Source organism: Indicator indicator, chromosome 11 (genome assembly GCF_027791375.1).
Source record: "Indicator indicator isolate 239-I01 chromosome 11, UM_Iind_1.1, whole genome shotgun sequence".
Classification (NCBI taxonomy): Eukaryota; Metazoa; Chordata; class Aves; order Piciformes; family Indicatoridae; genus Indicator; species Indicator indicator.
The window spans coordinates 6,139,165-6,159,042 of record NC_072020.1 but is presented as its reverse complement, the minus strand read 5'-3'; the positions used below and the strand labels follow the sequence as shown (position 1 = coordinate 6,159,042).

At 49.1% G+C, this 19,878-nt stretch overlaps 1 protein-coding gene across 1 annotated transcript; it reads right to left on the bottom strand.

Moving 5' to 3' along the window:
- Positions 1–3,006: 3,006 nt before the first annotated feature.
- Positions 3,007–18,996, bottom strand: GASK1A (golgi associated kinase 1A). The gene is made up of 6 exons (XM_054385125.1): positions 18,893–18,996; positions 17,589–17,643; positions 7,506–8,321; positions 4,129–4,251; positions 3,771–3,874; positions 3,007–3,217 (listed from the first exon to the last, which is right to left on the bottom strand). Exons 1-6 carry the CDS (start codon positions 18,994–18,996, stop codon positions 3,007–3,009), a joined length of 1,413 nt encoding a protein of 470 aa, XP_054241100.1.
- Between the last annotated feature and the right edge of the window lie 882 nt (positions 18,997–19,878).

The following is a 19,878-nucleotide window of genomic DNA, read 5'->3' as shown; positions in this document are numbered from 1 at the left end:
CGCCTTGTGGACATGGTGGGGTACTGCTTGCTGCCACACGCTCCTAAGGGGTCCGAGGGGCCTCGACAGGGGGGTTGGAGGCATGGAAAGAGTTTCTGAGGGAGCCTGAAGGGGGTTTGTGGGCATCTAAAGTGGTCTGGGGGCCTCTGGAGGATAGATAAAAACTGCGAGGCAAAATGACAGGTGCATAGATGATAGATACATTGAACATAGATACAGAGATGTGAGATACCTAGATAGATACACGGATGACAGATACATAGGGTGAGGCAAATGTATGGATACATGGATGGTAGATAACAGGTACATCTATGATAGAACCATAGGTGATAGACACCTAGAGGTACATAGATAGGGAGAGACATAGGAATAGATACATAGATGATAGATACATAGGGAGAGGCAAATGAATACTAACCCTAAACTCTAACCCTAAACCTAACCCCTAACCCTGACTCCTTGCTGCTGCTGCTCTCCTCTATCCCGTAGCCAGGGATATTAGCAATGGGGGCTACATTTAATTGTCCCCACTGGGAGCCACCTGCACTTCAGCTCTTGCAAGACCAGGGAAGGTGCATAACTTGTGTCTCCATGTTTTTTACCCCTTTCTTAGCTGCTGCTTCCTTCTTAAAGCCAAAGCAGTCCTGTAGTCCTGCAGTCCTGCAGCCAGGTTAGACCATGTCCTCCTCTTTGTTAAATCAAAAGCATTTTTTTATTCACATGCATAACTGCTCACAGATGTTCCCATATGTGTTTAGCCAGCACATTCACATGTTACAATTAAGGAAATGCAAAAAAACACCTAAAAAAAAAATCCCACTACCTTGTGCTATGTTAAAGCAAAGCAGGTGCAAGCAGAGGAAAGGCAAAAGTTGCTGTTCCAGCACAGCAAAGTCACTGCGCAGTGCCCCACCTTCCTCTCACTTCTCACTCAGAACTTGGCTTACATGGAATGAAAACCTTTCTTTTAATGAAACTTCTCAATTTAAAGAGAAAAACAAGGCCATGACTGATGCTTTACATCTTAAGCAGTGATCTTGGTACCACACAGCTTTTCCCAGCATATTTCTGGATTTAATTGTGTTATATCTAGTCTCCCTTATTCACATAAGGCTGTCTGGAAATGGCTTTTCACAGAGGCTGGATGAGTTCTTTTGTTTTCCTCCATGCTTACAGGTTAAGCTCACCTTCCAGTAATGAATTCCCATCACCTGGGCTTTAGTGAGGCTTCTCCAGTGGTCATCCATCCTACATCACAACAAACTGGGTGAAAACTCATGGGCAGAAGAGGGTAATGGGGAAAATGTTTTCTCTGGTTGTCTGCAGGGCAGAACTCCAGCAAGATGCTGCTGGTTCTTTGGATGCTGATGTGCCTGTGATGCTGAATGCTGGTGCTTCCTGAGAGCATGCACGCTTGTTGATTCATGTCACCCACACCTCGATTCATCTTCTCTTCAGAAAGAAGAAGAAGGGAAGGGAAAGAAAGGCAAGGCTTGTGCTTATTAGCATGGGTGTTAAGCTATCTCCTTGCAGGCTATAATGGTGCTGAGAGCAGTGAAGTGGGCAAGGCATCAATGCCAACCTTTTCTGTGCTCTCCCACCGCATGGATGGCTGTGTTTTCCAAATCTAGGGCAATGGTACAGCCACACAGCATAGGTCTCCACACTAGTCTCACTGAGAGTCACAAGTGTAGTCCTTCAAGCGTGGAGGCTCCACCTGTAGCACTAGAGACATAAAAGGCTGCTTCCTAAGGCCCTTTCAAAATTCCTTCTCCTGGTGGCAAACCATCAACCCACAGGTCAAGAACCAACTGCTCCTGGCAAGCAAACACTGACTGCATGCCTAAGCTGGGAAACATCACAGAGAGAAAAAGGCTCTGACACAGCCCATCCCTATATCTTTATTCTGCTTGTTTGTTTTGCTTTTGAATTATCTCTCAGCCCTGACACCTGGCTGGGGTGCTGCTGTGCCCCATCACAGTGGGCTGCTGGGCAAGAGCCTAAGGGGTGACAAGAGTGGGATAGGCTCTGCTGGAAGCATGCTCAGAAAGCACCTTGCACTTGATTGCCTTTTGCTGAAATACACTGGGGCATTTTCCTTAAAAGGTATTTCTGCAAGCCTTGGAAAGAGCTTTGTGCAGCCATGCCTAAGAGAGCAGGCTGGAGTGCTTCACAAGTGGCAGAGCTTGGAGTAGGTTTCCCTTTTAATCCCTTGATGTGGAAGGGAAGTGAGAGAGAGATTTAAATCTTCAAATCCCACATTCAAAATGCACCTTGGCAGCAGCCCAGCGCCACAGAGGTACAGCTCACAGCACACTGCTCCCTGGGGACAACATCACAGGCTCCTGAGGGCAGCTGCTGCCAGGTGCTGTCTGCACTCCAGGGTCCTGCCAGACTCAGGCTTTGGGCAGTGGCTTACCATGGCCTCCTCTGCAGGGTGGAAAGACAGAGCCTGGCTCGCATGACTTGTCTCTGCTTAATCCACTTAGAAAGCTCTCCTCAGCTTTCCCCCATGCTACTCCAGCCTCTGTGTCTGTGATGTCTTGGAAATAGTGAAGACATCATCAGGAAGCCCAGTACAAGTTACAGAAGTGTTGCCAGAGAGAGACTTCCCCCATACCTGAGCAGTGCCTCTCACCACTCCTTTAACCTTTCCTAGAGTCCCTACAGTGTGTTCAAATACCTAAACCTCTGGTTTTCAAAGTTGCAAAGTTGCAAAAATCTGATGGATGTTCCCCCCATGCTGAAAACATTACTTGATAACTGTTGTCTTTCTCAAGCAGTTGTGGGTTGCTTCAGAAGATATCTTCTCCTCCTTTTCACAATGCCTTGTGATTCTGTCTCCTTCTCCAGTGCATCCTACAAGAGGGGCAGAAACACCTTTTAGAGAGCCAAGCAACCGCATGCAGCCTCACATTGCCCACATTGCCCACACTGAGGGCATGAGGTACAACCATCAGTGCTGGGATTTGCAGGGCAGGCTCACCATGCCAGCCAGAGGTCAGTTCAGTGCAGAAAGTCCTCGAAGACCATCAGGTTGTGCTCCTGGATGTACTGCAGCAGGATGCGTGCTCGCCTGTCGATGGTCTGAAGCAGGGGTTTCAGGCCCTCAGCACCTCCCTGGCTTTCCCAGAGCTCCTGGTCCATGTGCAGTGACTCCAGCAGCAGGCTCTGCAACCTGCCTGACTGCAGTGTGGACACTGCTGCTGCTGGGAAGCTGCAGCAGAGGAGCAGAAGCAAGAGAGAAGGAAAGAGTTACCTAGGAAAGGCCAAGCAGGAAGGAGGGGAAGAGCAAGGCACCCAAGCAAAGGCCATCCTAGTTCTTCAAGAAGAAATGAATGTGGGATGAGAAGCCTCTTGCTTCAAACTCTGCCCACAGCAAGTGTTCAGGATAGCTCCATCGGAAACAGACATGAATGAGCCCCAAATCCAGGGGTCTAGAGTGTACCAAAACATCTGACAGGCAATGACACAAGAGATGTTGAAACATCTGAGTTTTCATTATTTTTGTGCAGCTGCCAGTTAGAGAAGGGAAAACAGGATTTGGAGCACCCAGGGCTGGATGAAGAGAGGCACAGGAGATGGGTTTGTAAGCCCACCTACTTGCCCTGTCCTGAGTGGGAGCTGGCACCACTTCACAGGGATATCTGACCAGAGAGGCCGGGAAGTGGCACAGAGGTGCGCACACAGGGCTGGTGTCCATCCCATGCGTGCAAGCTCAGCCCTCACCTGGGATGTGCCCCTAGCAGGGTGTCCATCACCCTTTCTACCTGTCTATGCCTTGCAGGAGCCTGAAGTTGAGCTGCTCTTCAGGGTGCTGTGGCCTGCCCGCGTTGTCAATGAACACCAGCCGGGACGGAGCGCTCCTCCGGACCTGCCGGCGCAATGTGAAGTTCACTTACTGCAGGGAGTCACCAGCCTGCAGGTTCAGGCCGGTGCTTTAATGCACTTGAAAGTCCTAAGAGCTAGCAGCTGCCAAACCCCAGGTCCCTGAGACACACCTCCCGCCATGGATCCCCCATGACCATGGGACCTACATTCCCTTTGCTGACACATCAGCCCTGCAAGCACCTCCTAGGCACCTTGATCTTAGTCCCAGAGCAGCCCCTGTAGAGTGAGGGCATATACCAAGATGTGAACCAGGACCAGCTCTGCCGGGTTTTGGCACTTCTCATGGAGCATTTCCTCCATGCAGGGCTCAGAGGGATCAGGTTGAAACCCACAGCAGTAGCGATCCAGGCGGTCGTGAACCTGTGGGAGACATTTAGGGATCTCTGTCAGACCTGGCTTCAATACCCTTGCCTTGTGAAACAGGGTAAAGACAACCTGCCTTTTTCCTGCCCCAACACAGAACTGAGGCAAAGTACCACAGGAAAAACCTCCAGGTTCAGATAAAAAGAGCTGAGATAAAAGGTTTCACTGAGCCAACCACATAATAATAATAATAATAATCCAATGCACAACCACCTTAGCTAATAATATAATGCACAATTACCCTGGCTTAGCCTATTTGCAGACACAGAAGTGCAGCATAAAGCAGGAAAGCAGGGAGCCAGCCAACCCTGACCTGCCATGCTGCTGTTCCTGCTGGAAAAAGCCAAACCCAAAAATCCAGACCCCAAAAGCAGCAGCTGGAACAGGATGCCCCTCATGTTGCAATCTGAACTTCAAGCCCCAGAGCGCTTTGCTCCAGCCAGCGCTTTCATTTTGAAGCAGGCATGAAGACAGGATGGGTTTGGATAAGAGCAGCAAATTTGAATTCAAGCCATGGCAGCTCGGTATTCCTGAAGCTTCCTCAGCAGCCAGCACATCCTCTGCAGTGGCTCATGGGCCAGATGGGACCACACTGGTTGCTGACAGCCCTCCCTATGGCTGCATAGTACCATGACCATGTAGGGTAGTTGGCTCAGTGCCTACATCTCTGGAGGCCCATTTGCAACACTACAGCAAAAAAACTCCCGTTCATTGTTAAAAAAATCTCCTTTAAATACATAAACATTTATATAAAATGTAGATATTTTCCAGTTGCAGCAGGAAGGTGAAGAGGATTTAATAAATGCTTATAAATATCTGAGGGCTGGGTGTCAAGAGGGAGGGGACAGGCTCTGCTCTGTTGCACCCTGCGATAGGACAAGGGGTAATGGATATGAACTACAACACAGGAGGTTCCACCTCAACATGAGGAGGAACTTCTTCACTGTGAGGGTCACAGAGCACTGGAACAGGCTGCCTAGAGGGGTTGTGGAGTCTCCTTCTCTGGAGACTTTCAAGACCCATCTGGATGTGTTCCTGTGTCACCTGTGCTAGATTCTATGGTCCTGCTCTGGCAGGGGAGTTGGACTCAATGATCTCTGGAGGTCCCTTCCAACCTCTAACATCCTGTGAAATGAAATTAAAGGCATAGACTTAAAAACACCACATCCTGTGACTCGCTTGCTTGGGGTTGCTGACACCAACCTGAGAGTTAGGGCTCAGGGTGCAGAGAGGCTCCTGGAGCCACTGAGAGGGCTGGAGCAGGTCTCAGGTGAGGCCAGGGAGATCCACAGGTGATGCCTAGACAGAAGCCAAGTGGCCCACAGTGGCTGCCCATTCCCCTCAGCCTAAGTCAGTATTACTTATCAATTACAGGCTTGTTTCGAGAGAGCATTCAGTCTGAATCCAAGCACTTATCAAGCACTGCAGGAAATGCAGTATTTTAGTTTTATGGCCATTATGTTCAGCAGCCTTTGAGAAGCAACTTTAGCCCCACACTGTAGCCCCTTAACAAATCTCATTCCCAAGGTTTAATGAAGCACTCGTGTCAGCATTTCTCTGTTAGAGGACTTGACTATTTAAAAGTGCCAGAGCTTCTTTGGACATGAAACACATTGAAATGAAATAAATCATCACATTTCCTCCATGCATCTCCTTGGTCTACCTACTGGAAAGCTCAGCACATCAAATTCTCTCACCTGCTACCTTGTTTTCCAGGCTGCACAGAAGGTGAAGACAACCTAAGATGACTTACAGAGACATTAAATGGGCTCAGGCCTCCACTCATCTGCCCATGAGTGCTGGTGAAACCAAGGTGTGTTGGTGCTGGACCTAGGGAGGTGTGAGGTGGAGGCTAGAGCTAGTGTACAAGTGGAGCCCCAGATTAGCCAGCTGTGGAGATGCTGAGAGTGTTGCTAATATATAGATGAGCCTTCCTCCCTCTTGCCCTCCTTCAGTCATTTATATTGATTTCTTCTTAGCAGAGCCTAAATGGCTCCAAAGAAGGGGACATTAGGTCTTGCTACTGGAACACAACTTCATGTGCCCCACCTTTCCCATTCTAGCTCAAACACTACAGGAAATTCCCATTCAGTCCTTCTTTGATGCCATGTGAAGTCACCCCAATATCCTGGGTGGATATAAAGAGTATCCTGGTTCCAGCACAGCTTTCCAGCTGTGACTCAGTCTGGAATGGCTTTCCCCAAGGAAAATTTTCTTTCTCTCTCCCCAACTGGGAAGAGGGTGCTGCAGGACAGGGATGTGGCTGCAGGGCTTTAGAGCCAATGTAATTTTGGCTCCTTTTAAAGCACAGGACAAAGACATCAGCAGCTCTCCTCTTTCCATTGGGCTTGGTATTTTGTCCCTAGTAAAGTTTTGCACCAAAAGAAGTATTACCTTGTGACAAAACCCAAGAGAAATCAATACAGAAGTCATCTGATTTCAAGGTCAATTAAAGAAAACAACCAAGATGTCAATGCCAATGTACAGCAGGGCTTAAAGCCTGCAGCTTCTGCTTCCCCAGCAAGGGCTGAAAGGCTAAAGCCATTTCTGAAGGATGCTATTTCATTTATGTAACATCCTGCTGACTCGGTGCCTTGTTACCTTTATGTGACTTTTCCACTCAGAAGGATCTCATTGGAGTTAATGAGGAAAATTTGTGCATTGCCCTTGCATTTATCACTGTGCTACCTCAGCCTGCCAAGGGAAAATCTCCTTAAAACTAGATACTTTCTCCTGGAGACTCAGCCTTTCCATTGTACTCAATGACATTTTGGCCTTGGGACGATGAATCTTTTAATTTCTCTGGCTGTTTTGCCTAGAATATTTCCAAGCCCAGCCAGGACCTTCTCTGACTCTGCCAGTCCAAGGTTATAAAAGAATAATGGTCAGATTTTGCCAAAAATGAGAGAGAGAATTAAGAAAATACATATTTTAATAGTTCCTTCCTTTCCCTCCCTCCCTCCCTCCCTCCTTCCTTCCTTCCTTCTCCTTTCCTTCCTCCCTTATTCTTTCCTTCCCTCCTTCTTTCCTTCCTCCCTTCCTTTCTTTCCTCCCTCTCTCCTTCCTTCCTTCCTTCCTTCCTTTCCTTCCTCCCTTCTTCTTTCCTTCCTCCCTTCCTTTCTTTCCTCCCTCTCTCCTTCCTTCCCTCCTTCCTTCCTTGCTTTCCTTCCTCTCTTCCTTTCTTTCCTCCCTCCCATCCTTCCTTCCTTTCCAACCAGTGGTCTGGGCAGTCTTCATCACCCCAGCCCTACCTGGAGGAGAAAGTCGAAGAGTGCTAGGCGGCTCCACTCATCACGTGGGATGCTGGAGCAGGGAACATCCCCAGCCACAGGCACTGGGCTGTGGGACTGCAGCATCTCCTGGTATTGCAGCCACCCCAGAGTGCAGGAGTTCTGGTCGTTGTTGGCGTCCTCCAGGTGCTGGAGGTCAGGTGCCCACCAGATGATGGGTCGCAGGGAGCCGTTGGTGTAGCTGTAGGGCAGGAGGTGGCTGGTGAAGCGCCGGGCCACAGCGGGCAGGCTGCGGTTCAGCCCCAGCACCCTGTCCAGGTGGAACGCCAGCACCTCGTAGAGGTCCCCAGAACGCTTGATGAGCCCGCAGCGCCCGTCCTGGCAGTCCAGCTCTGGGTTGTCTGGCAAGTCGTCCCCCTCGCTGTCCTCCGCGGCCCGCAGCCCCACTCGCAGGACTTGCCCGTGGGCTGGGACACGGACTTTGGAGACCACTCTCCCACCAGCCAGCAGCCGCATCTTCTGGAGGTCATCGGCTGAGAGCCACGGGGGAGCGTCCCCTGCCATCCCCTTCTGCCACTTCTGACCCTGGCTGGGGGGCTGGTCCCACCACAGGTGAGTGCGGGGTACAGGCAGCCTTTCACTGTGGACCTCTCCCCCGGACTCGGGGGTGGCTGCCTCCCTCTGGGGACCTGGGTGGAGTGGTGCTGGTGGTGGGTGGGGGCAGTGGTCCGGTGGTGGAGGCAGGTGGACAAGGACTAGCAGAGCCAGGGCCAGCAGCACCCCAAGGGCTGCCAGGGCAGGAGGTTTCAGCCCCATCCTTCGCCACAGTCGCTGGGCCTGCAAGGAGAGAAAGGAGAAGCATTAACGGGAGTCCCTGTGTGCTACTATGGCTGAGGATTTCCCAGACCTGAGTGCTCCAAGCACTGCTCTTAATTTGTTTAATGTGGTTTGCTTTGGAGTAGTAGCTCCTCTGCTTGCGTGCTCCCTGGGAAAGGTGTTCCTCAAGTGCTCACTGCCTTTGCAGTGCTATAGCAGGAGAGGGATGGCTGGAAGCATGATTTGTACCAGAAAGTAGCCACAGTGCCCTCAGAAGTTCATCAGAGCAAGGGCTGACCCACCAGAGACCTTGCCATATCTTCAGCAATGATGTACAGCACCAGCTTATGATGATGAATTTACCCTTTATTCATGGCAAAAAAAAAAAATTTTAAGACTCAAGAAATTAAAAATAAAATGAAAACCCCAAAATTTTAAAAGACCCAGTCAGAGGAATTTCCTAGCTGGATGTGATTGCTTTCCAGTCCTTAAGAGTTTTTTACTTTCAGACCTTATTCTAGGGCAACCCCAGTGTTCCTGTCCTGGTTGCACACTGAAATCATAACCCAGATATCCATGCTCTCATTCACAGGACATCTCAATGCATGCTGAGACAGCCTCTGGAGCTCTGCCCATTGCATCTGGCAAAAGCAAGGCAGCTCTGAGTGCCAGTGGGGAGCTGTGGCAGCCTATGTTTTCAAAGGCTGCAAAATACTGTACCTGAAGCCTGAAATATTCTGATTCTCCACACCAAGGAACTGCCTTTATAAGGGTACTACCTAGTTTTGGTGATCATATCTTTGTACACACAGCTTCCCTCCTGCTTTCTCCTCTGAAGAGACTTGTAAAATCATACAGGCTGGAAAAGCAAACACTGTGCCTGTATCTCCCCTTTGGCTAAAGCAGTCCCATATGTGCAGCTGGACTGGTCACAGCACCTCCATGTTTAGGGTAAGGTGGAAGGAATGCATAGGGCAGCACAGTCCCAGCCCAGCCCAGCCCAGCCCAAAGCCACGCTGCATCTGTGCCACACTCACCCAGGCTTGAGTGGTCTAACATGCTATGGAGGGCTGAAGCAGCACAAGGCACCTTGGGGCTGTTCCTCTGTTTTACAACAGGCATTTCCAAGCAGCTAGAATCCATGTTAAAAATTCAGGCACTATTCAAGTGGATACTTTCTTTGCAAGTATTTATTTTGGAAGCAGAAGTACATCCCTGGCAGACACAGCAGGACAAAGAAAGGATAAGAGATTGTTTATAGCAGGAAAAGCTTCAAAAGAAGATCTAAAAAGCTAGGTGGGTGAGAGCCAGCAGCCAGAATCACTTCCAGAAGGCAGCTGGGCAAGCCACAGGGCTTTCAGCACTGCACATTCCTGCCAGCCACAGGGACCCACCAGCAGCAATGCTCCAGATCTGAAAGCAGCTGTCCCAGGTGACCCCAGTGTGTGAGCCTCTTCATAAGGTGATCCAGTACTATCCAAAAATCCATTAGGTCTTGTGCCCTTATCACAGGGATGCTCCTTCAGATGGCCCTGTGGTGAGGAACCACAACTCCCTCAAAGATACTATTACATCAGCCAAAGTGGATTAAGAGGAGTGATGGACACCAACTTGCTGGCAGCAGCCATGGGGTCTTTTGAGAACTCAAGGACTGAGCAGCTTATAAGAACTAATGATAGTGCATTTGGAGCTCTTCAGCTTTATAGCTCTCACTGAATTGGTTCTCTCCCAGAAATACAACTTAGTGCAGCAAAAATATATCCACCAGGCCAAACACTTTGCTCACACATGACATACACTGGCTTCTGATGGAAGCTGGGGCTCTCTGGTGCAGGACTTAAAGATCTACTGGTGGACTTCCTGTTTTAGCTGTCCCTTAAAGCCTCTGCATGAAAAGTCCAGGGTGAGATGGTTCAGAGAGTGATGTTCTGTTCTAGATCATGGGCAGCATTATTCAAGGCTTCATAGTAACTGACATATGATGCCTGGGACACATGGCTAAATTATTGCCTTAGGCCCCTTTGCCAAAGCAGCCCCAAAGGGCAGTAGGACTCCTGTCCAGCTCTTTCCTGCTTGGATGGGATAATGATTTGCTGTGGAACCATAGCCAATACCAGCTAAGACAGGCAGTACCCGAGCTCAGCTACACAAAACCTTCATGATCTGAATGTCAAACAGGTCCTGCAGAGTACATAACCCAGGCCTGGCATTCCTAAGAAACATGGTGCCATTTCTAAACCATAGTTTAACCACAGTAAAATAAGGTTGTAGCACAAAAAGATCAGTTCCTGATATCCTTACTCCTTTCAGATCACCACCATAAGTGCTTCACAGTTTGTACCTCCAGCCTCAAAGTACACTGAATCAACTGTAACAACATATATGGAGTTAATCCTGATGGACACTATTCATTGTAAATCTCAGTACTTCCATTTGCATCCAGCCAAGTTCCCTTCCAAACCATATTTTCCTAGGTCCCAGCACTTCCCCAGTCCCACCCCTCTGGAGATAAGTGACTCACCTCACTCTTGTCTAAGCTTCTCATGACCTTCTTTTTCTGCACAGAGGATCTGCAGGGTGATTGCTTTTGGTATCTACCCAATAACCCTTTTGCCACTTACAGCATCCCCGGGCATGCAAAGAGCCTGGCTGCCAAAACCCCAAGTATCCTGGGAGGGATACATGTGGGAGCCATTTGAAGAACCTTGGAAATACTGCAGGAAAAATCCTTTTTAATCCACAGCTGGACTGCAGTGGGTGCCAAAGGGATGGCAATGATTGCTGGGTTTTTAATGTCAAGTCAGTTTACAGTCCAAGTGTTTAAGGAATCATTATTGTCCAAACTATTTTATTTTCTCTGCCAGTGAGCTCGCATTTGGGCACCATAAGTTACAGCTTCATTTCTTTCCCACCTGGGCTTGAAATCTTGTGCTGTGAAACTGGGTGAGGGCCAACACAGACTGCCTGCCCCAGCCCCCTTTTCAGGGTTTCCCTGACACGTCAACTATAAAAAGGAAAACCAAAAAGTGCAAGTACAGTCTCTGTGTTATTTCTGGCAGTCAATACTGCAAATTTAACAATAATCTAGACGATAGAACACTGCAGAAATCATACTATATTTTCCAGCCAAGGGCAAATACTTTTCCAAAGAGATTTTCTCTGAGCCCATGCTGTGAAGAAAAATGCTGCAAGTTTAACCTATGGCTTTGATTCAGCCTGAAATGTAAAGCAGACACACATCTCCACTTTGCCAGTCAGACAAACTGACAGTACACTATGTCTTTGCTAGAAATTAGGTGCCTTTGACAGCAGGCAAGCTACAGGCAATACCCACAAAGAGCCCTAAGAGAGGTAGTGCTGGTTCCAGGATGCCAAGCAGTAAATAATACATAACCTGACTCATCTGGGAGCCACACAGCACAGCTCAGATTCCTGAAGCCACGGTGAAGGACCTGCACAGCCTGGCCACTCAGGGATAAAACATTCTGAGTGTGGTTGGGAGGGTTTGATCTTTCACATTGTATTCCTGGGATGCTTGAACCTTGCCAGCATTCGAAGCAGAGGTCTGTTTTTAATGTCTTTTCAAAGTGCATCAAATTGGCTTGGTTGGGCTTGAAAGAGAAGACAAACACCATACTTCATTATCCAGGAATGTAAGAAATGGCCATGAAACTGAAAACTTGTCGTGGAAGTACGTGGCCTTTCCAAGCAGGACTGATCCTGATTGCCTGTGGCATCCAAAAGAATGCTCCTGCCTCTGAACTGGTTCTGCCAGACCCCTCCAGTAGCAAATCCCATCATCCCAAAGAGGTGCCCAAAGGAGCCAGGATGGCTTGGCTGTGACCATGTCCCTCTTGGCCACCTGCCTGCCCTAGGCTCTCAAGCTTGTAGGACTTTGCCAAAGACCACTGGTGACCAGGTTAAGAGCAGGTGTGTGCATTTACCTGGAGGCACACCACAAGGCATATAATTCTGCAAACACCCTGAGCTGTGCTTATCCTCATGGCACTGTGCATATCCTCACAGCACTGTGCTTACTGCCTGTCTGATGAACCACAAAACTGCCTGGGCAGCAGAAGATGCAGCCTGTCCTGACCAGTTTTAACAAAGACTGCTTGAAAAGCAGCTGGAAAACCTACTTTGGCTGCCCCCCACCTCTGGGAACATCTCTAGTGCCTTGTGCCCAACATGTGAGTATGTCAATCAGATCCTGGGGGGAAACAATATCCTCCTTATGATATTGCCCAGGAGTTTTTTGGCCTGTTAAGAGCACAGCACATGAGCTAAGCTCACTGCTGGGGACTCATAACCATGCTGAAGATGTGGAAGGACACAAACCCCCTCATCCTCAGAGTGACTCTGGGCAAGCCTAAACAGAACAACATCTAAACAGAACAACATCTGGATGCCAACGTCCATCACCCATCATTCAAGTTCTTAAGCACCTTTCTGTATTATCCTACTTGGGGAAGATAGATGGCTTGCAGAGTGGGAATTCACTAAAGACAGCTAGTAAATGAGGACTGCCAGCCTCAAAAGTAGTCCTGGCTCAGAGTGGCTGTGCAGGAGGGCCAGGTCTGCTGTGCTCCCTCCATGCATGGGCACGGCACCAGGTTCCACAGTAACCCACCTGCACCTGCCCTGCTGCAGGGCACAAAGAAGGGATGTCCCTTCACTCAGCCTCATGATCCATCAAAGTGACTGTAATTCCCAAAAGACCTGCACCAGCTGTGTGTCTAAGGTTGTTCTTGCCAGGGATGCAAATTTTTCCATCCAAAATGCCCTTCAAGGATGAAGGACTATGACCCCACTGTGTTTTGGCATCATGAAGGCCACCCTGTTTGTCACCTGGGCAGGCATGTGGCAAAATGGCACTGAGTGGCTGCTCAGGGGGTCCCTGCAGACCTGCTTCCTCATACAGCTCCTTGAGAATGGCTTGGGAAACTCAACTGTGGAGGGGGGAAGGGAGATTGTGCTCCCACAAGCCATATGCAAAGAAGTCACAACAAATGTTAGGTCAGATGAAACCCAGGAGATGAAAACCTGGAATACTGCCCCATGGTTCTGGGTCCTCCCCTGCATAGTCAGCAAAGTCCTCCCTACTGGCACACAAGTGCACTAGTGTGTCCAAAACCAAAGCAGAAAAGGACCAAGTTAAACTTCTTGGGATGAAACTTTTAAAAATGTTGTACTTGGCTAAATTTTGGACAGTCTGCAGAGCTTCTGTCTCAAGGGGATCCTTTACAGGCTGACTGCAAGACAAGGTGTGCTTTGCACTAGCACAGGACAATGCACCAGCAGCAGCACAAAGGGATGAAATGTTGCAGGGTATCATTCATGCTGAGCACTGACTTTAAAGGGATTGTGTCAGTATGCTCCCCATTTAACTTCTAAAATAATGTAGCCTTCACATTTCTTCCCAGTTATTGCTACAACCTTGGGGCAGTAAAAGAAAAACCTCTTGAAATCCTCCAGCTCCACACCCCTTCTCCAGTAATAACCTGGCATGCCTTCAACTCCAGGCTCTGCCTCAGTCCCTTGAGCTTTTTGCTTCTCAGGAATGAGACATCCTGTTTCTTGCTCAATCCCCCCAACCAGACCCACTGGCTTTGGGAGGCCACTCATACCGAAGTTGCTTCTCTGCCCCAGCTCTTCTTTCACACCCTGTCACCCTAAAGAAAGTTTCAAACAAAGTCTTCAGTCAGTGCTGGATACTGTTCTGTGTGATGAGAAAATCCCAGCACTTGTATGTAATAGTTCCACTCCTATTGCACTGGCCAGTCCCACTTGAGTTACAGACAGAAAAAATACAGCTGAAACATGGGATTGTAAAACTTCCAGGAGAAGCCTGCAAGAGCAGTGAGGCTCCTGGCATCCCAAACCTCCTGTTCAGCATCTTCATGGAGGCACTGGGGCAGAAGACAGAGGACACCATGCAGGAGATGCATGGCCATCATGTGTGTAGAGGATGCTGCACTACAGGGTGCAGCTGATGCAGTCAAGGGCAGGGCTGCTGGTTGGGGAGACCCAGAGAGGACACACACCACATCCAGCACCTGGGATGAACTCAAACTCTGTAGGGTGTCATCAGGAACACTGTGATGACCCTGTCCTTACTCCTAAATTTTGTGGTTTTCATTAAGAGAACAGAAAGATTCGTAATTCTCCTCAACTCTCACTGTAAATCTTTCAGCTTGCATACAGGAAGGTAATATTCAGCTCTGTGAGGGAGGGACAGGCTATTTTTCATCCTGATACTGTGTACAGTGCACCAACCCTGGATGTGTTTAAAGGTCGTTTGAATGTGGTGCTTGGGGATATGGTTTTGGGGTGAACTTTGTAGAGTAGGGTTATCAGTTGGACTTGGTGATCTAGATGGTCTTTTCCAACCTGAAATATTTCTGTGATTCTGTGATTAGGATCCCTCCAGTGTAATCCCAGAAGTCAGCACAAAGCACCACAAAATAAAACAGTCTCCAGGATGCCATACTTCTTTTGCTTAAAGCAAGCAAATCAGAAGCTTTTAGATGCCTCACCTATTTAAGTTCAGAGTCAGGGCTTTTACTACAGACTCTTGTACTTGGCTGTATCTTCTACTTCTTGGAGACTCACCTCCTAAAAGATATCTGGCTGTCTTTCAGGACTTGTCACTTGGATACATGGGTTTGCTGCCATTTGCATGTGCAAACATCTCCATTATTTTTCACCACTAATAGCCTCATATTATCATAGAATCATAGAATCATAGAATCAGTCAGGGTTGGAAGGGACCACAAGGATCATCCAGTTCCAACCCCCCTGCCATGGGCAGGGACACCTCACACTAGATCAGGCTGGCCAGAGCCTCATCCAGCCTGGCCTTAAACACCTCCAGGGATGGGGCCCCAACCACCTCCCTGGACAACCCATTCCAGGCTCTCACCACTCTCATGGGGAAGAACTTCTTCCTCACGTCCTGCCTGAATCTTCCCACTTCCAGCTTTATTCCATTCCCCCCAGTCCTATCACTACCTGATAGCCTAAAAAGTCCCTCCCCAGAAGTGATATCAACCTGCACCCAGAACATCCAGGTCACTGAGGACCCAAAATAGCACCTCCTGTTCACAGGCGGCAGCAAGGATCTGAGCAGCTCTCATGACTGTCCTGCTAGCATCAAGGAACGAGGGAGGTCCTCATCTTCCTTCCTCTCTGTCTGCTCATTCCTCTAAACCTCACACCTAGGTGAGAGCAACACAACCTAGAAATTCTGTCAGGGATGTCAAAGAGGGAGGGCAGCAGTTTGGAGTAACCATTGCTCTCTCTCTCCCAGCACTGCAGTGCAGGATCCTGCCAGGTTTCTCTTTCCTCCCTCCCCTCGTCCCAGTTTCCCAGCCAGTCTGTTGCACTCAGCTCCAAAGGCTTTCAGAGCAGCTTTTCCATCTGCTTGCTGAAACAACAAGAAGGGGCCCCCTTCCCTGGTGGAACAGATGTAGCTCGCCTTTGTGCAACATCTGTGGCCCGTGCCCCCTTTCATTCTGAACAGCCTTGCTGTTTCTAAGACCAAGACTGTTGTGCAGGGGATGATCTGGAGCAGGGCAGAAGCCTGTGGCTGGACTCCTTCCCTTAGAGTCCCACACACAAACTCTCTCAAAACCCCTGGGTTTCTCCAGGTGGAAAACAATATGCTTTGTTCTCTGTGGCACTTGGGAATCCACAGTCCTGCTCCTCCAGAGGTCATGTTCCAGCCTCAGCCAGTGGCTCACACTGGCTATTCCCATGGGATTTCCAAATGTGGGGAAGGAAGAGCTGGAATCTGGGATCCCCTTCCTCTCAATCTCCTTCATCCCAGTAGCTTCTTTTGCTGTACCTCTCACCAGCCTTGACTTGGCATCCCCAGTGGGGTTGCACTGCTTTGGCTGCCCTGTGCAGTGAGGAACAGAAGTGGTTGAAAGCCAGAAATTTTTTGCAACGTGTTCTGGACTGCATTTAATATAGGGAGGTATGCATTAAAATAAACCAAACATTTATTTCCTTTCCTTCTTGATGAGTTTACCAGTCCAGCTGGTGATTGCCTGAAAACCTGCTAAAACTCTCTGCACATTTTGGCACTCGGTCCCACCTTGTTCATTTTACTGGGGGTCACATTTTCTCTGTGTTTTGGGGAGGGGGAGGGTTGATCTGCTTACTTTCAGTTTCATTTCTAACCAGCGTCCAGCACTAAGGACTAAGAGGACTTTCTTGGTGCCCAGCAAGGGATCTGCAAAACCTGCTCCGGGGTGCTGGTGAGGGGCAGCGCTGGATTCCCTTGTGGGCATTTGACTGGATGCTGATTGAATCGGCTGACTGGAATTCCCTGAGCTGCCTGTCAGGTTTTCTCCCTTCCTGGAGAGCAGGAAAGCACATTCATGGGATGCCAAAGGGGAGGGAGGAGGATAGTGGGGCCTTTCAGCCCTGTGGTGTTTCTTCAGAACAGAATTGCTCATACAAGCCCTGGCCTCAGTTGCAGAAAGGTAACCTCATTTTTCTCCTCTTAAGCCTTAAAGAGAAAAAAAAAAAGAAAAGGGGAAGAAAGCTGCTCACCACTTGGTTCTGAGTGCCACTTGTGTCCTGCAGAACCCATCCTGAGCAAAGCCTGCTGGCAGCTGCCTCCCAGTCCACTTCTTCCCCCAGCAAGTGGAGCAAGCACAGTAGGAGCACTGATGTGACCTAGCTCCCAAGGCAGGGCTTTCCTTCAGGGCAAGGCAAATAGCTGCAGATGGACTGTAGCTATTGAACATTTGAAACAAAAGGAGACAATAAGGCATTTGGCATCTATGCCAGAGGGACTGCTTACACTGTAATGTAAATTATTGTAAGACCCTCTTATTTAGACAGTCTCCTACTAGGTGGATGGCAGAGCAGCTGGAAATTACTTGCTGGCATATTTTGAACCCAGAAGAAATAAGATGTTTCTGTAATGCAGTCACCCTCCAGCACTCACTCACTGCTCACTGTGTATGTCAGGCACATACAGCAGCCCATCTGACAAGCAGCTGGCTGCAAGTGTGTGCTCTGTACTGACAGTGAAGCTCACAGCTGGCATCTCAGGCTTCCTGCAACTGGTCACCCTTCTGGTGGCTTTGAAAGAAGTAAAAAATCTGCTTGAATATTGCACTTAGGGGGTTGCTGCAAATGAAGTGACAAAGCAATCAGCTTAGGACTCAGGCTGAACTTACTCCTCTAGACAGTTACTTCCCTGCCTACAGGTGAGCAGTGCCCAAATCAGAACCAGGTTATGGGTGAAATAAAGCAATCAATACAGGAGCTTACCAAGGGGTAAATACTGCAGAAGCAGACCTTCTTCTGCCAAGCCAAACCAGAAATCCTGGCAAAACCAGAATTCCTTGCCCTCACAGGGGAGACAATGCCGGGTACCTGGCGCTACTTTTTGAAAGGCTTCATAGTGAAGGCTCATAGAGGAAAGTGTCACTGCAGATGAAAGGCAGGAAGAGCTGCCTTGCTTTTCACTTTGACAGGGAGGAGTTACTCTCCAAGCCCCAATTTTTTTGGTTTTCCTGATGCTGAAGTTAATTAAAAAACTCAAAACAGGTTATGTGAACAGTAGGATGGAAAGGATAAAGCTCATCAGTGTGTCCCATACCCCAACACACACTCACAGTCCTGGTGAAGGCTGGTATGGTCCCACTGCTCCCAGAGATGCTTTGAGTCATCATCACACTCCCAAGGACCATTTCAGCAGCACAAGTGACACCAAAGCATCAGTTTCTGGCAGCAGCACCAGGCACCTCTTCAGCTCATCCATCATACACGTCTGCAATCCCTGCCCAACCTGAGTCTCCAAGGGCAGAGGTGGCAAAGCAGAGACGGAGCCTCCCCCCCAACCCAATGAGAACAGTTCAGTGAGATGCCCCAGCTGTTCCCTGCCAGAAGAGTGGCAAAAAGGACTAGTAGGCACTGCATCCCAACTCAGCTGGTACATGCTTGCTAGGTGGATCTGAAAACCAGTTGTCAAAGGATGTCTCAAACTTGAGGGATAAAACTGAAAGATGTGAAAAACAACCCTAAGGGTTGGAACATGCTGCAAAACCTGCTAAGGCTGGGGAAACAGGCTGCTTCTTGGGGTGGGGAGCAGAGAGAGCATTTTACATTGCCAAATTGTCCTTATTTTGATGAAAATGCTGTGCTTTGTGAGGACCAAATAGAAAGCACAGAAGGGTTCTTCATGCTCCCCAAGTCTGTCTGCATCTCACTGCCTTTGCCCCATGCTCTTCACCTAACTGAAGCAATATGACCCAGGCTCTTTAAAAAGGTGGATTTCACCTCCCTGGCTGACAGCAGTGCACTGAGCTACAGCAGCCTCAGGCACTGCCTTTGCAGGCATCCTTACAATCTGCTTTGTCCACCCTTAATGCCACCCGGGACAGACACAAGCAGAGGAGGCTCCATGTCTGGCTTGCCTCACTATATCCTGAAATTCTGAGGGGTCCTGCTGGACTTGCACTCAGGATGGTGACAGCCAGGACACAGTCTCACACCTTGCCCCATGAGGTTAGTGTCCCTGAACAGACTCAGCTTCCCACCACCAGCTTGGCAAGGAAACTCCTAAATCCTACCATGTCTCGCAGTGCTGCTTGATGGACTCCTGCTTGACGAACTCCTCCTCGTGTGCTTCACCGCCCACGGGCACCGCAGCACCGTCACCTTCTGGGCTGGGCATCGGTCACCTGCAGCACTCCCATGGGACAACAGGAACCCACATAAATTGCAAAACTAAAAAAGAAAAATACAGCAATGATAAAAAAAACCAAACCCAAAAACCTCCTCTAGTGATTAATCAGCCTGCTTCCTTCCCCAGCCACTAGCCATGGCCTGGGGCTGTCACCTTGGGATGCCCCTCCAGGCTCCCTCCACAGTCTCTGCTAGCTGCCTGCCACTGTGTGTGCTGGGCACATTTGGTTCCCCCTCCTGATCCCTGGTCAGGAGAGCACCCTTCAAACTTCTGCTGAGAGTATTCAAACTCTGCCACATCCCAGACGCACTTCCCTGTGGGGAGGGGAGTGGAGAGGCTGAGAAGGGGAGAACAGCCATTTGAAGAGTCTCTTTTTCACAATAAAAGCCCTTCTTGCTGCCTTTTTGCCTTTCTTTCTTTCTTTCTTTTTCTATTTTTTCTAATGTCAAGGATCGATTTGAGGCAGGAGGCACAGGTAAAGAAGGCTGAGGACCTCTCAAGCCCTTCTGCTCTCAGTAACCCCAGTGCCAGACAAGTAGAGGGACTGGCAGAGCCCCAGGGACCACATCAGTCCCAGAGCTAAGAAAGCAAACCACAGCTCTGCTCATGGTGCCTGAGAAAATGCCCTTTGCAGGTTCTTACTAACATTGCTTTGCCTCTCAGTAATAGCCCAGCAAAGAGCTCTGCCACATCGGTGCCCAGAGCTGATGCAGCCCTGAGTCATTTCTATCTTTTAAAGTCATTAATGCATTACAACCATTTTTAGGGTGCACAAGCACCTGTTTCTCTAGGGCACGAAGTGCCTGAAGGCAGCCAGAAGAGGGATGACCCCAGGGGACCATGGCAAGGACCCTTGCAACTCAGCATCAC